The sequence below is a fragment of the Vespa mandarinia genome, chromosome 21, assembly GCF_050613455.1.
Source record: "Vespa mandarinia isolate Hongniang chromosome 21, ASM5061345v1, whole genome shotgun sequence".
NCBI lineage: Eukaryota > Metazoa > Arthropoda > Insecta > Hymenoptera > Vespidae > Vespa > Vespa mandarinia.
The window spans coordinates 3855001-3869325 of record NC_140830.1 but is presented as its reverse complement, the minus strand read 5'-3'; the positions used below and the strand labels follow the sequence as shown (position 1 = coordinate 3869325).

Here is a 14325-nt window from a genome sequence, read left to right as displayed (position 1 = left end):
CGTCGCAAAATCAACAATCCAAAGTCAAGACGGCAGACGCCTATAGATCCTATCAATAATCAAGGATTTCGATCAAACGCAATTCGATCGAGTAGGATAGCGTAGGATTTAATGCAATTCAATTTCTATATCAATGGAAACGAGAAGAAAGGGAGAAACGAGTGCATGAGTAACGACAGCTACCCGTGCGTTAGGTTCCTTCGGGATATGGTCTAAAATCGGTCTCGGCTTAAACGAGAGCAGTAAATCGTCGCGCTTTTTCAAAAGAGACAAGGCACTCCCTCGTCTATCTCTCTGTTTTTCGAGGAGATGCCGAACATAGTTCGAATACGTTGGCCCCTTCATCGTGCATATCCACTTTGATTTGTTTCTTCAACAAATTTGTCTCTTCAAATTCTTTTCATATCGCAACCATCGGGTATGTAATAAAAGAAGAAGAATAATAAAGGGAAAATACAGGTCGTCGGCATCTTGGAAAATTTTTTCAAAAGCGACGTCGCCCTTCCCCCTCCCCTTATCCCCCTTTTGCGACGCAAGGGAAAATAATAAGAAGAAGAGCGTTTCCAAGAAAGCGAACGCCTTCTCGGTATAATTACCACGACTGCGTTTACATATTGGCTCGGTTACTGGCGGCGTGGGTGTTAGGAGAGCATATGTGTAAACAGTAATAAAACATGTTAGTCGTGAGCCTCCTGGACCGATCCGGAGGTGCGTCCACCTCCTCCTGATCGTCAGCGAACACCAAACGAGAACGTTCCTTGGAAAGCTGCCGATGGGCGGGGCTGGGCCAGCCTCTAAGATCTCTCCCTGTCAAATTAAAGACCCTAAAGAGCTTAGAAGTATCAGCTTGACGAGCCGGAGATTGCGGAAAACGCAGTCTCGCGCTAGCGACGTGCTGGCACGTCGAGTTCTACGACGTTCTCCGACGTTCTTCGACGTCCGTTGACGCGCGCTCGATGTACAAGAGATATATATATATATATATCAAGTTATCAATGATGGAACCAAATGGGAATTATCATCGAGAATCCTTTTTATCGGCGAGGAATCAAAGATTCCTCGAATTGTCTGGCAGGAACGATCTTTGGACCAGAGAGATCCTACCAACCATCTGTAGTTTACCAACCGAATATTATAATATCACCGGAGTCCCAGAAATGTTCAGATTGGAGACTAATCGAGCGTCAACCACGACGAGCATGAACAGCCCTCGTCATCATCTCTCTTGTTGGGCCTTACCTCTGATCGGTTACAAAGTAAATTCCTCGCCTCGTTACGAGAAACCACCCTATTCTTACATAGCTCTGATAGCCATGGCCATCAATTCATCGCCGAAACAAAGACTGACTCTGTCCGGTATTTACAAGTTCATCATGGAGAGGTTTCCTTATTACAGGGAAAATCGACAGGGCTGGCAGAATAGTATTAGACACAATTTAAGCTTGAACGATTGCTTCGTCAAAGTACCACGTGACAAGAGTAATCCCGACGAGGACGAGGAACATGGTGCAGCTGGTAAAGGCAGTTATTGGTGTCTCGATCCGTCCGCCAACGAAATGTTCGAGCATGGTAATTATAGACGTAGGAGAACTCGTAAACAGCGAGCATTTTTGCAGAGCAAAGATGAATCACGAAGATCACTGTTGCAACTTATAGAAGACGATCGAGGAAAGATCGAGAGATGGTGCGAAATTGGAAGCAGAGATAACGATCTACAGAAGGAGAAGGAAATTGATTACGCGAGTGGTTCGGAACGTTGCGTTAAATCGACCATGTTCACGATCGATAATATCTTACGAAAGACAGCGCCCGAGGCTAAAAGTTAAACTTTTATTCCTTGTAAATCCTCCATTAATTTTCTCTTATTTCTATTTATTCGAGAGAGAGAGAGAGAGAGAGAGAGAGGGGGGGGGGAAGAGAGAGAGAGAGAGAGAGAGAGAGAGAGCGAGAAGAAACGCGTTCCATTTCTTCGATCGTAGCGTTGCTCTTCTTCTTCCTCTTCTTGTATATACAAAGGCTAAAATGTATAACAAAGCTAGCATACAGTATACAATACGTTACATTGTAATTACATATATTAGGTACAAATTAAACTACGACGTGAAAGCCAATTATACTTTGAGTGGAAGACAATTAATAAAATGGTGATAAACAGCATATCTTCTACCGTTTGTGCGTACATACAGATTGTATGTAAAGCTTTCATAAAAAATATCCTATGTTTATGTAAAGGCCTCGCAAAAAGCCTTCATCTCTATCAAATCGATTTATAAAAACGGCCATCATCGGTTCCATGCACGCACCCACGCAAACATATGCATTTGCAACTCATACAAAATTTGATAAAAGAAAAAGCGTTTTTCCTATCAAATGAATGTTTGTGTATCTTATATTACGTAGATTCTATATAAAAACTATGTACTTCGTATATAAACAATTCGTTCCTGCTAGTTAGTTTGTTGTACAATTTGTATAATTTGTACAATACTTGAAAAAGAATCCTATAAATTTCTTACCTTACAATTTGAATATTCTTACTTCGTAGAAATGCAGTAGTAATGTGTGTGATACCGGCGTGTGGATTATTTATATTATATCTAGCTATTGCATATATTTCACAATATGCAAATATATAGGACGTTTTTCATACCTTTATGTAATTATCTAGATTAAAATAAAATGACACTAAGCATTCGGATTTTTTCTCATTAGATTTAGGTCCGAATCCATCATATCTTTAACTAAAGCCTGCAACAGTATAATGGATGATCGATTAAGCGAAGCTTCATTTAAAATGCGTTACGGATAAATTAAAACAAACCTCGAACGTAATCGTCGGTTTCCATCCAAATTTTTCCTTTGCTTTAGTCGCATCACCCAAGAGAACATCCTATATCATGAATATTTCATATAAATATAATCCTTCGATTTTAAATATTGTTAAATATTTCTATTTGATACTTACAACTTCCGTAGGTCGGAAATATTTCGGATTAATTCGTACCAATACTTTTTCATTATCTGCGTCCTTTCCCGTTTCGTTTATCCCCTCTCCTTCCCACTTGATCGTACGTCCAACGTATTGAAATGCAGCCTCTACAAATTCTTTTACACTATGAGACTCTCCCGTTGCTATAACATAATCGTCTGGCGTTGATTGCTGAAGCATAAGCCACATTGCCTGTAACGCGTATTTCGATTAAATTAGATTTAATATATTAAAATATTCAATGGGAGAAAAGAAAATTACTCGCTTTTACATAATCCTTGGCGTGACCCCAGTCTCTTTTAGCATCAAGATTTCCCAATTCAAGAACATCTTGCAAACCTAAATGTATCTTTGCTATCGATCTTGTGATCTTCCTAGTTACAAAATTTTCCCCTCTTCTAGGACTTTCATGATTGAATAATATACCATTGCAAGCAAATATATTGTAGGCCTCTCTATAATTGACTACGATCCAGAAGCTATACAATTTGGCGCATGCTAAAAATACATTAAAATAATAAAATAATAAAAATATATTAAAGTAATAAATGGAAGAAGAGTTTATCGAGGCGAGTAATTCGGAATAATTTCTTTTTTTTTCAGTTACCATACGGGGAACGTGGATAAAACGGAGTTTTTTCGTTCTGCGGTACCTCTATTGCCCTGCCGTAAAGTTCAGACGTCGACGCGTGATAAAATCTTACAGACTTTTCTAAACCACACGTTCTTATAGCATCCAGTAACCTCACAGTACCTACAGCGTCCACTTCTGCGGTATACTCGCTTACTTCAAAGCTTACCTATATAAAATAATATGACATTGAATATTAAGCCTGAAATATATATGAATTTCAGGCCATTATTATGAGAAACAATTGACATTATACAAACCATAACGTGACTTTGAGCCGCAAGATTATAAATCTCAGTTGGTTGCACGGAACTGATTACTTTTACCAAACTACTCGAGTCGGTCATGTCTCCATAATGTAATTTCATTTTACCCTGACGATGACACTTAGGATCCGCATACAAATGCTGAATACGCGAAGTGTTAAATGAACTTGCTCTTCTAATAATACCATGGACATCATATCCTTTTTCTAATAAAAATTCTGCCAAATAGGAACCATCCTATAAAATGAGAAAATAATTAATAAATATTAATAATGAAATTTATCTATTCTCTAATATCTCTAATTCTAAAGAAAAATTTTAGATAGAAACGATTAATTTTTATTACGATTTATAATTGACATGAAAAAATGACCAGATAAACAAAACTGTCAAAAGTGTAAACTTACTTGTCCAGTGATACCCGTGATTAGTGCCACGCGTCTGTCATCTCCGGTTGCCATTTTATAAAGAAATATTAATCAATTAAATCTTCTTTTCGCACGCTAAAAGTCCAACCTTTTTTTCTTTCTTTCCTTATAACATTATCACCGTTTATCAGCATTGATAGTGATAACGATAATTCAGCGATTAAAGATACGCCATGTACAATAAAATTGTCGATAGTTTAGCGACTCCATTATAATCCAAAGTTAGAAAAATTAGCGATCGTTCAAATTTACGCGACGACAGTATTTGCCACCAATTTAACTAATATTTATGCAACTTATGTTCGATATTATCTTAATCCATCCAAATCTTATCTTAAACTATTATCAATCTTCGAGAGAATCGTTAACATATAGAAAAGTTTTTAAAACGTTTTAGTCCATCTGCCTGTAATCAGATGGCGCGGCGAAAGATCAATGTAAAGTTGATAAGTCATATCGGAACGTTTGTCTTATGGCAAAACCACCATTATAATTTGACATAACAATTTCATAAATTTTTAATCGCCATTCCAAGCACCGGTACATTAATATTTTCATTAAAATGGCAAATAATATTGAAAAATTCATCAAACTTATAAACAAAAGGTTACATGAGCATAAAGTTTTCAACTTTGCAAACAGTTTTAAGTTAAGAAATGTACGAGACATGTATAAAAAAGTACCAAATGTAAATGCAATATTCAAAAATGCAATGAAGAAAACGCGAAATCAAGTTACGAATGTAAGTATATAAGTTAAGAATGTTTGGTATACTATTTACATGATACAGATTACAGATTACAATTTTAGAGTATCAATAATTCTACCATTATACAAGATTTGAAAGCCATTCCAACGGAACCAGAAAAACCATTGCCACACAGACTCGTTACTTGGTGGCAATGGTATCAACAATTGGTAGGTCTACATACTGTGGAGAAATGCAGACAGCAAGTAGTTTTAATACAAGATCATTTATACAAATGCCAAGAGAAGAGACGTTATTTTCGTAAAGAATCGTTTATAATAAATAATAAGATGAAAGAAATATATGATGAATTGTTAAGGATAAAGAGAGATGATCCGAAATATGTAAGTTTAACAATAATGGAAAATAAAAATCTTCAAGAGCAAAGTGTAATTACTGAAAAACTAACCTTATTGGAAGAGGAAGAAAAAGATTACTTTGTACAATTGACAACCGCTATTAAGGAATATCATGATGCGCAAACAATGAATTCTCAAAGGTACAAATATGTATCTATATTGGCGTCTATGATTGCCGCTATATTATCGCTAATATGTTCAACGATATATAATAATAAAAGAATAGATGACATGAGGATAGCTATATCAGAGGTACAAGAAAACAATAAATCTGTCATTACGAAATGTTTCAATTCTTTGCAACTACACGTCGATGAAAAATTATCAACAGTAAATAAAGAGGAATCGCAAACTACGAATAGATACTCGAATATTGACAAATGGGGTGTCTATGTAATTTCAGCCATTTGGATTCTAAAAGGATTAATCGGATTCTGAAGAAGCTTGGTTCTTGTTAAACCATTTCATTCTACGTTACTTTCAGTACTAGGCACACTTGCTCATATTATCATGATAATAATTTAATTTCTCTTTTTATTTTATTAAATATTTAATTCTGTATTTAATAGAATTATCAACATTTTCAGAACTTTTTATAGACTTGAGGTAAATCTTGCATTGGTTGAAATACTAATTCAAGAAACTATTTTATTTGCGCCCTTTTACAAGTCCTTTTTATAATTTAGTATTAATGTATTAAACGGGAGTATATTTAAACGATATAAAGCTTCGTCTATGTATATAGGTGATTTCCTTATGTAATAAATAAATTAAATCAAAATAAGGATACGCACAATACAGAAATTTTTTTACAATTAAACTTGCTTATAATTTAATTGCAAGTAAGAAGTTTTCTATAAAGTCTCAAAAAAATTGCAAGAGTAATGTGTGTGTGTGTGTGTGTGTAAGTAAATTTTTTATGAATTCCAAGATCTCCATTCCATCCCATCTGGTGGTTTCCTTTCTACCTTTCCTTTACCTACCACCGACCAGTTTGTACTTAAAACTGTACCACCTGATTCTAGCTGTTTTATTAAAAAAAATCAAATCAATCACACGACCTTCATATTTTCAAATACACAAGTGCACAATACTATATTCATCATATTTCATGTAGCCTTTGTTAATTATTAAACGTTCTACTTACAAAGGATTTGTTCATTGCACGTCTGACTTCGTCAGAACCACTGCCGTATATCTGTTGGAAAAGGGCATTAACGGCAGCTTCTCCTTCAGGTTTTTCCTCTGCTTCTTGTTTTTCAATTTCTTTTTCTACCTTATTCCAATCTCTGGATTTTTTGCAGGAACTGGGATACTTTGGTGGTTGATTACCACTTTGGAGTATTTCTTTGAAATCATTAGTTTTTAATACATCGAATAATGCACAAAATCAATTTATCAAAAGATAATCTAATACTATTGAATTTACCTTGAGGTATTGGTTCTACCAAATTTTTATCAACTGGATTTCCCTCTAAAATGGCCCATCTTATACCATCTTGCTTCTTCAATTTTATCTCTATTTTAGATGCTAAAATCTTGTGCGAACATTGATCTGGTACTATCGGATGAGCCAGATCCAATTCCAAGCTATAATCACTACCAGAGGGTAGCTTGGCAGATACGCTTAGCTAACAATTGTTACAACACTTTTTTATGGACATATACATATATGCAATATATATATATATATAATTAAATAATGGTCTTACATACCGTCGTCTTTTCATAGAAAATTTTTAAATTTTCTGTATTTTTGGCGAGGATCGTGATAATAATATGTGTTTCTGTTTGATACCAATCATGTTTAATCTTCGGGACTGGCATCTATAACAAAAAGATCTTCTATGTAGGATTTTTTTGTACACAAATCGCTGAAAGAAATTTTATTAATAACAGCAATAACATGTAATTCTTACATCATTATCTTGCGTTTTAATCGATCCATCTCCACTAGCCATTTAGTAACTATTATCCTTCGAGCTTTGAGGCACTGACAAATGCAAGCTTTCTTCAAGAGAATTTCTCGAAAATTCACATTACTCTGAACGAACCCTTCCAAACGATCTGCTCGCTAGTATTACCAATATTTGTAGACAATTTTTTAACGTTGGTATGAACTCAATGACCAATCAGCTGCTCGAACCTTCGTTTGGTTACCAAATAAAATGTTATTGGAAATGACATTTTTAAATAGAATACTTTTATCGTTTCTACAATAGTTGTATTGGTTTTTCTTTTTCTTTCGTTTTCCTTTTAATTTAAACTTGGTATTTTCTATGCAAACTGACAGCAAATAAATGTACGTCCTATTGAAAACATATGCATTTACCACCGTTTATAATTATTTAAAAGCTTGAACTTCTATGCTAACGCAAACAGTGCTGCCAACAGTCAAATTTGCTTTTTCTGTCTTTTTTTTTGTTTGTTTGTTTTTTTTTTTTTTTTTTTTTTTTTTTTTTAAGGAAAAAAAAGAAAAACATTTTCAATTTACCACTCTCATGTGATATTATGCAGAGGCCTATGATGTTAAGTTACATATTAAATAAACAATATAGCGCGTAACGCTAAGGAGAATTTCTTTTTTGTGTATATATATATATATATATATAAGTCTTTTCTCGATCGTAACGTTACATAGGGGTGCGACCTAATACATTATTATAAATTCCACATAACTCCTAATGGCTGCCAACTCATCAGAATGTTGACAAACGAGCAATACATGTTATAATCTTTTTAGAAAAATATCGATTTACTATCAACTATTTAAGAGAAAGTTGTTTATTGTTGTCGTCGAATAGAACTAAAGTACAATGAAAAATATCAACATTGGAATAATTCTTCTAATTTTAATGGTAACCAATGTCAACTGTATCAGCTGGTACTTGGAACCAAATACTCACAAGTGTTTAAAAGAAGATGTTCAAGCAAATGTAATGGTTACAGGAGAATACGATGTTTCCGAAGCAATGGGTCAAAAAGTTGATTACGTGGTACTTACTCTTTTCTTTTCTTGAAAAGTTTTCTTGAAAAGCTCATAGATTATATAAGACTAACCTACAATATATATTCAGTTTATTCCAGCAGTGCTGCTTTTTTTTTTATCGCTATTGCGAAATGACGATCATGCACCTTCTTATGCATAGAAAGTACTTATCCATAAGTAATATTATAATTTGTAATGTTTTAGATCAGAGATACCAAAGGACATATACTTTCTCAGAAAGAAGATATTCCACATGCAAAATTGTTAAAGTTTTCATTTATTACCGAAACAGCGGATACCTTTGAAGTATGTTTCATTTCGCACGTGCCAAGTCGTAAGTAATCAAAGTTATAAGTATAGTATTTTGTGCGTTATTACGTATCAAAATGATAATAACTCGTTCGGGATTATGTCACAAATTGTTAATATAAACTATTCCAGATCAACGTGGTATGAAACAAGAAATTACGCTTGTTACAAAGCGTGGCATTGAAACGAAAAATTACGAAGGCGTAAGTTATTAACGCATTGAAAATTAATAATATAAAGCTGTTTTAATTTCATAATGAGAACGTTCACGTATATACTTATATGAATTATTAATCCAGATCGCTGAAGCAGCCAAATTGAAACCTGTGGAAGTAGAATTAAAACGCTTGGAAGATTTATCCGAAGTTATAGTACAAGATTTTGCGCGAATGCGAAAGAACGAAGAGGAAATGAGATATACTAATGGTATAATCAGATTTTTAATTTTATTTATCAAGATCAAGAGATTGGTATAATTGAAATGTAAAAATAATATTAACACACTCATTTTCTTTCTTTCAGAGACAACCAATGCTCGTGTCTTGTATTTAAGTATATTATCTATATTTTGCCTTATATTACTCTCTACTTTGCAGGTGGCTTATTTAAGACGTTTTTTCAGAGCAAAGAAATTAATAGAGTAAAAAATGTATTCTTTCCATTTGGTAACGACATATTCAACGATATGTTGCAATTTCGCGTGAAATTACATTTTGGAAATGTCAAATAATTTTTTTAATAATCGAATTGTATGAAAAATACCTGAATATGTCATGCGTATCGTTAAGATCGTTGTACAAAGTGATATCCAATCGTTTCAATCCAAATTGGAAGTTTTCTATTCTCGATTGTATAACTTTGATTAAAGACACGCATATTGAATTTGTCAAGTGACAAATGTATTTTAATCTAAATAGTACCATTAATTTGGCCGGTATTTAATGAAAATTTATAAAAAAAAAAAAAAAAAAAAAAAAAAATGAATACGTTTGTTTTCCATATTTTACATTATCCTCAAATAATTCATATTATTAATCCATTGCGTTTTAAAAAAAAATGTAATATATCGTATTAAATAAATGATACGCGATTTGAAAACGCCCGCTGATGTGGCATAAAAAGTGAGGTTAGCCATGTTTTTCCTCTTCGACCAATTAAACTTTCTCTCGGTGTGAACACGTGCGTTTAACGTCTAAGAAGTTAGCTCTTATCGTCGAGCATTAGCTCTTGGGTCGCATACATAACCAAGATTTAAATCGATTTCGTCGTCTAACTCGTTTAGGTTAGAAAGATGGCGAAACTGAGACGCGCGGTTTGGGCTCTCTCGTCCAATTTTGCATCTAACCGATACTTTTCTCGTTTATTAACGTAAGTGATCCTTCAACGCGTAACCTTTTCATAATTAGATTTTTATTATGAAAAAAATTTCGTACTTGTCGAATTTTTGCACGACGACATTTACATGATTTGAAATTGAAGAAGGAAGATTCATAAATCATAAGTCGTTTCTTTAGTAATAAAGATTTCTTGTAAAATCTATTATGGTGATAAAGTTTGTCAAAAATCCACAGTGCACCATGGTGCAATATCCACACGACTTTGTCACTTAATGGATTCTCCTCGAATACTGCTGTTGACACCGATAATGCATTGATTATCAGCGATAGTTGTGTGAAACGTCTAAAAGAAATAGCAAACGAGAATGCATGTTTGAGAGTTACCGTAGAAGGTGGAGGCTGTTCCGGATTTCAATATAAATTTGATTTGGATTCAAGCATACACGAAGACGATAAGTAGGAGTTAAGAATGTGTTATAGCCCACGACCAACTGCGGAAAGTGTGACATAGATATATATTTTTGTTGCAGAATATTTCAGAAGGATGGTGCTAAGGTGATTATAGATTCGACGTCTTTAGAATATATAAAAGGGGCGACTGTAGAATATCATACAGAGTTAATACGTTCTGCATTTAGGATAATCAATAATCCTTTAGCGGAACAGGGATGTAGTTGTGGTGCTAGTTTTTCCATTAAAATGAATTAATTTTCTTTCTATATATTATTTTCTAGCTAGATAATGGTTAGGGATCTACCTTATATGCATAACATAACTTATAAATCTCTGCAATTTCACGTACGATCTTATTACCTCTCTCTATCTTGATTATTATTGTAAATATACTACATGTATGTAGCTATCCCACTGAACGAGAAACTTACGTGAAGGTACGTTGTAAATGTAAGTTTATCCTTTGTAGATAAAAGATTTAATAATATATAAAGCGTACAACATAGGATTATTATTATTATTATTATTATTATTATTATTATTATTATTATTATTATTATTATTATTATTTGAAAAATATTGAGATACTTGTGGAAACTGTTGAGAGAAGTTGTCTTTGATATCATATATTTCCTATCTAATACTTCATACATAATATTGTCAAAGAACATATTCAATAGCAATATTTTCTTTTGATTTCATAAATAGCATAACACAAATCTAAGTATGAGGATAGTAATGGCGTTGTTCATCTGGCATGAATTTCTTACACGCACATGCATACGCACACGCACACGCATACGCACACGCACACACACACACACACACATATTTATATACATAATTTTAAATTGATCAATGAACACGATTATCGTGAATGTGAATATTATACTAATATTATCGATGGAATGCCTCTGATGCCGATGGTCGGGAACCAAGTATAAATCACTTTTGTTTTCCTTTTCTATTGTTCTGCAACATAATGCGTTAACTGATGAGCGTTAAGAATATGATACGACAAAGCATTGAATATCCTTTTACCTTGTTTGCTAATTCAAATTTTAATTGTTGGATTTCCTCCGTCTGACAAATAAGCTTATCATTCATATTAGCAAGATGTTCGCTCATTGTACTGAGCTGCGCTTTATAATTTCCCTCTTGCGTTTCTTTATCCTTTTGCAGGGTATTACAGTTGGAGAGGGCTTCCGAAAGTGCCAGCTCGCATTTTTCTCTTTTCGATTCGCACGTATCTAAATGCGCGTGCATCACTTCGTCCTAAAACATAGGGAAATTATTTGTTTAATAAACGATTATGCACCTTAACTAAAATATGAGTATTAATAAGAGCGTAACAATGTAATAATAACATTAGCAGCCATGGCCAAATTTTTAACATGACAAATGTGTTTTTCCATTATCAATTTGTTTATCTCATCAAGAAAGTATTCTCTTATTTTTGCTTCGCGAGCTTCTATTTCCTTGGGTAATGCAAATGGCGCGTGTAATTTTCCAATCTGCGAATAACCCAAGAAACATTAGACGATCGGGGTCATATGAGGTTTCTGAAATAGAAAGAAAGAAAAGAAAACCATATTATTTATTTCCACGGGATTAAGGGATTCCCTTGCAACCGCTTTATTTGTTTCTTGCTCTTTTCGTTCGTACTCGTCGCATTTGATCTTAACGATGTGATATTGTGTTTTCCAATGATGCAATTCTTTTTCTATATCATAAGATTTCGAGGGCTCGTAATAGCTTCTTTCGTCGGTTAATTTTGGAATTTTACCATCGTTAAAAGATTTGGACGATCTACGTGAGGGAGACGGGGATGAAACGGGAGAAGTATTATCTATTTGATTAGAAACTCCTGCTCCTCTTTGTTCGCACTCATATCCTTCCCTCTTGCCTTCCGTACTGGAGCACGATATAGTTTCTTCTTGTCTTTGCTTCTCATGAAGTTTTCTTTGTAAATCATTTTTCTCCGTCTCTAACTTGTCAATTTCTCTGCGATGCTGACAACATAATTCTACCTTAGATTTTTCAACGAGGTCCAATTTATATTCCAACTCATATAATGTTTCCCTTAAACCTTCAATTTCATAATTCCTTTCCATTATTTCTATCATCCATTTGGCATTTTCAATTGCCTTCTTTTGAACTTCTTCATCCAAGATATGTTTCGACGAGGTAGCTACTTGAGTATTGTTATCCGATATTTTTCCTTTACCTTTCCTAGATTTGTTTTGTTCTTTATCCAATTCTTCCTGCAATACAGTTATTCGTTTGGTCAACTGTTGATTGCGAAAAGTTAAACTATCTATTTCTTGCTCCGCTCTACGCAATTCTATCTCTTTCTCCTTTAATTGTTCTCGTATTTCTCCATTACGCGTTTGTTCATCGATCACAGCCTTTTTTAAAACGTTCGCCTGAGCACAAATCTGCAAGTAAAGTATTTATTTTTGTCATCGTTCGAAAATAATACGTCGTACGTATCGTACGAGATCCAAACTAACGGATGGTAAACAAAAGTATTGGAATATATGGATTTACTCACTTTCGAATATTCCGTGGCCATCTTTTGATATTTCGTTTGTAATTGTCCGTCGACTCCCTCCATAACTTTGTTATTTGTCCACCGTCTTTGCACCTTCGGTGAATAGTTCACAAGTCTCTGCAGAGAGTAACGAACGGAAGCCAGATGTGTGACCGCCTATCGTGACAGTTACGAAAGCTTACAACAAGCTAGGAACCATGCAATAGCTTAAGGGAAAACGTCCCTGTTTTTCTCGGTACCTCTCATATGTATATATATATATATATATATATATATATATATATATATATATATATGTATATATATATATATCGATTTTGATGCTCGGTGCAAGAGCATGATGCACCAAGATACGGCGCAAATCGAGAATGAGTCGATCACACTTTGGATGCATAAGGAATTCGATCGGTATTTTACCGACGGTAGGAAAGATTTATTCAGACGAAAAAGAAAGTCCGTGTGGATTTGAAAAATTCATTTCTTTCGAACAATTGTTGGTAATATGGAACGCGATATAATCCAATAATAATAGAATTTTATCTTTAGAAAATTTTGCCAAATGTCTTTCTCGCTCGTTCACGTCTTTTTAACGATTACGTATGATTTTTGTCAACTGTAATATTAGACAATACTAGCGGCAAATTTAAAAAAAAAAATGCCATGCTTAATATCGTTCCTCCGAGTTAATGATATTCTTCATTTCGCCGATAGATAGCGTTGCCAAGAGGTCGCGTCGATCGGCACGATCATATGGAACGCGCGAACGCAAATATGGCGCCGGCCGGCCAATTTCTTCTAGTTGCGTCAACTTATCTGCAAGTTTTCCCTTTATAATTCAGGATTAGAAGAATAGTTTCGGAGAGCTCTCGGACGTAAAAACGCTCGTTTCGTTTACGAAGGATCTCAAGGAGGTAATAGAAACAATATTGATATCAAAATATGTCTTTTTCTTTCAGTTTCCCTCTTTGCTTCTGCAATACTATCACGGCTATTCGATGAACAATTTCTCGATAATCCTTTCGTGATAATCCTTTCGTTCTTCGTATTTTATATATGTAAAATATTTCCATGCGCTAGTCGATTAAAATAAATTATCGTCTTTTGTGGGCTTTGTTTATTAATCGATTACAAAATCTATATACATATGTAATGCGCATAAGCACGTTACGTCAGCATCTTGTGAAAATCGTAAACATAAATACAATGCGAATACGAAGTATTCGGTCTTTGTTCGTTTAACCTTACATTGAATTGAAGGAAAT

The 14325-nt window shown here is 34.1% G+C and overlaps 8 protein-coding genes across 15 annotated transcripts in view; 5 read left to right on the top strand and 3 right to left on the bottom strand.

Moving 5' to 3' along the window:
• The first annotated feature begins 956 nt into the window (after positions 1-956).
• Positions 957-1826, top strand: LOC118443925 (forkhead box C1-A). The gene has a single exon (XM_035871643.2). It carries the CDS (start codon positions 957-959, stop codon positions 1824-1826), a length of 870 nt encoding a protein of 289 aa, XP_035727536.1.
• Positions 1827-2610: 784 nt separating this feature from the next.
• Positions 2611-4495, bottom strand: Gmd (GDP-mannose 4,6 dehydratase). The gene is made up of 7 exons (XM_035871637.2): positions 4294-4495; positions 3881-4123; positions 3597-3789; positions 3255-3487; positions 2966-3181; positions 2822-2890; positions 2611-2748 (listed from the first exon to the last, which is right to left on the bottom strand). The coding sequence occupies exons 1-7, from the start codon at positions 4345-4347 to the stop codon at positions 2686-2688; spliced, it is 1071 nt and encodes a 356-aa protein (XP_035727530.1). The 5' UTR covers positions 4348-4495; the 3' UTR covers positions 2611-2685.
• A 223-nt stretch (positions 4496-4718) lies between these two features.
• LOC118443923 (mitochondrial potassium channel) lies at positions 4719-5942 on the top strand. The gene is made up of 2 exons (XM_035871641.2): positions 4719-5056; positions 5125-5942. The coding sequence occupies exons 1-2, from the start codon at positions 4877-4879 to the stop codon at positions 5857-5859; spliced, it is 915 nt and encodes a 304-aa protein (XP_035727534.1). The 5' UTR covers positions 4719-4876; the 3' UTR covers positions 5860-5942.
• A 107-nt stretch (positions 5943-6049) lies between these two features.
• Positions 6050-7747, bottom strand: Sgt1 (suppressor of G2 allele of skp1). The gene is made up of 5 exons (XM_035871652.2): positions 7341-7747; positions 7138-7248; positions 6851-7052; positions 6569-6768; positions 6050-6446 (listed from the first exon to the last, which is right to left on the bottom strand). Exons 1-5 carry the CDS (start codon positions 7380-7382, stop codon positions 6339-6341), a joined length of 663 nt encoding a protein of 220 aa, XP_035727545.1. The 5' UTR covers positions 7383-7747; the 3' UTR covers positions 6050-6338.
• Positions 7748-8068: 321 nt separating this feature from the next.
• bai (transmembrane emp24 domain-containing protein bai) lies at positions 8069-9627 on the top strand. Its single transcript, XM_035871654.2, has 5 exons — positions 8069-8417; positions 8615-8744; positions 8852-8922; positions 9019-9145; positions 9242-9627. The coding sequence occupies exons 1-5, from the start codon at positions 8238-8240 to the stop codon at positions 9361-9363; spliced, it is 630 nt and encodes a 209-aa protein (XP_035727547.1). The 5' UTR covers positions 8069-8237; the 3' UTR covers positions 9364-9627.
• Positions 9628-9761: 134 nt separating this feature from the next.
• On the top strand, positions 9762-11032 carry LOC118443936 (iron-sulfur cluster assembly 2 homolog, mitochondrial). Its single transcript, XM_035871657.2, has 3 exons — positions 9762-10087; positions 10291-10512; positions 10587-11032. Exons 1-3 carry the CDS (start codon positions 10011-10013, stop codon positions 10762-10764), a joined length of 477 nt encoding a protein of 158 aa, XP_035727550.1. The 5' UTR covers positions 9762-10010; the 3' UTR covers positions 10765-11032.
• A 58-nt stretch (positions 11033-11090) lies between these two features.
• Positions 11091-13303, bottom strand: LOC118443911 (uncharacterized). The gene is made up of 5 exons (XM_035871590.2): positions 13064-13303; positions 12099-12947; positions 11877-12023; positions 11551-11784; positions 11091-11481 (listed from the first exon to the last, which is right to left on the bottom strand). The coding sequence occupies exons 1-5, from the start codon at positions 13124-13126 to the stop codon at positions 11455-11457; spliced, it is 1320 nt and encodes a 439-aa protein (XP_035727483.2). The 5' UTR covers positions 13127-13303; the 3' UTR covers positions 11091-11454.
• A 524-nt stretch (positions 13304-13827) lies between these two features.
• msi (RNA-binding protein musashi) overlaps positions 13828-14325 on the top strand; it is a 95222-nt gene continuing 94724 nt past the window's right edge. For all 8 annotated transcript variants that reach the window (XR_014983449.1, XM_035871616.2, XM_035871617.2 and 5 more), the window contains exon 1: positions 13828-13974. The gene's annotated coding sequence lies outside the window, so the exon portion shown is untranslated. The remainder of the gene's footprint in view (positions 13975-14325) is intronic.

Excerpts from the sequence above, each read along its gene's own strand:
- LOC118443925 (XM_035871643.2), top strand. The coding sequence starts at position 957 with ATGTACAAGAGATATATATATATATATATCAAGTTATCAATGATGGAA.
- Gmd (XM_035871637.2), bottom strand. The coding sequence starts at position 4,347 with ATGGCAACCGGAGATGACAGACGCGTGGCACTAATCACGGGTATCACT. Across the intron at positions 4,124-4,293 it reads TCACGGGTATCACTGGACAA|GATGGTTCCTATTTGGCAGA; the intron begins GTAAGTTTACAC and ends CTCATTTTATAG. Across the intron at positions 2,891-2,965 it reads ATTTCCGACCTACGGAAGTT|GATGTTCTCTTGGGTGATGC; the intron begins GTAAGTATCAAA and ends TTCATGATATAG.
- LOC118443923 (XM_035871641.2), top strand. The coding sequence starts at position 4,877 with ATGGCAAATAATATTGAAAAATTCATCAAACTTATAAACAAAAGGTTA. Across the intron at positions 5,057-5,124 it reads CGCGAAATCAAGTTACGAAT|AGTATCAATAATTCTACCAT; the intron begins GTAAGTATATAA and ends TTACAATTTTAG.
- Sgt1 (XM_035871652.2), bottom strand. The coding sequence starts at position 7,382 with ATGGCTAGTGGAGATGGATCGATTAAAACGCAAGATAATGAT. Across the intron at positions 6,769-6,850 it reads GGTAGAACCAATACCTCAAG|AAATACTCCAAAGTGGTAAT; the intron begins GTAAATTCAATA and ends ATGATTTCAAAG. Across the intron at positions 6,447-6,568 it reads GTGCAATGAACAAATCCTTT|CTAGAATCAGGTGGTACAGT; the intron begins GTAAGTAGAACG and ends TTAATAAAACAG.
- bai (XM_035871654.2), top strand. The coding sequence starts at position 8,238 with ATGAAAAATATCAACATTGGAATAATTCTTCTAATTTTAATGGTAACC. Across the intron at positions 8,418-8,614 it reads GTCAAAAAGTTGATTACGTG|ATCAGAGATACCAAAGGACA; the intron begins GTACTTACTCTT and ends GTAATGTTTTAG. Across the intron at positions 8,923-9,018 it reads AAACGAAAAATTACGAAGGC|ATCGCTGAAGCAGCCAAATT; the intron begins GTAAGTTATTAA and ends TTATTAATCCAG.
- LOC118443936 (XM_035871657.2), top strand. The coding sequence starts at position 10,011 with ATGGCGAAACTGAGACGCGCGGTTTGGGCTCTCTCGTCCAATTTTGCA. Across the intron at positions 10,088-10,290 it reads TACTTTTCTCGTTTATTAAC|TGCACCATGGTGCAATATCC; the intron begins GTAAGTGATCCT and ends AAAAATCCACAG. Across the intron at positions 10,513-10,586 it reads AGCATACACGAAGACGATAA|AATATTTCAGAAGGATGGTG; the intron begins GTAGGAGTTAAG and ends TTTTTGTTGCAG.
- LOC118443911 (XM_035871590.2), bottom strand. The coding sequence starts at position 13,126 with ATGGAGGGAGTCGACGGACAATTACAAACGAAATATCAAAAGATGGCC. Across the intron at positions 12,948-13,063 it reads TGGCCACGGAATATTCGAAA|ATTTGTGCTCAGGCGAACGT; the intron begins GTGAGTAAATCC and ends CTTTACTTGCAG. Across the intron at positions 11,785-11,876 it reads ATTTGGCCATGGCTGCTAAT|GACGAAGTGATGCACGCGCA; the intron begins GTTATTATTACA and ends CCTATGTTTTAG.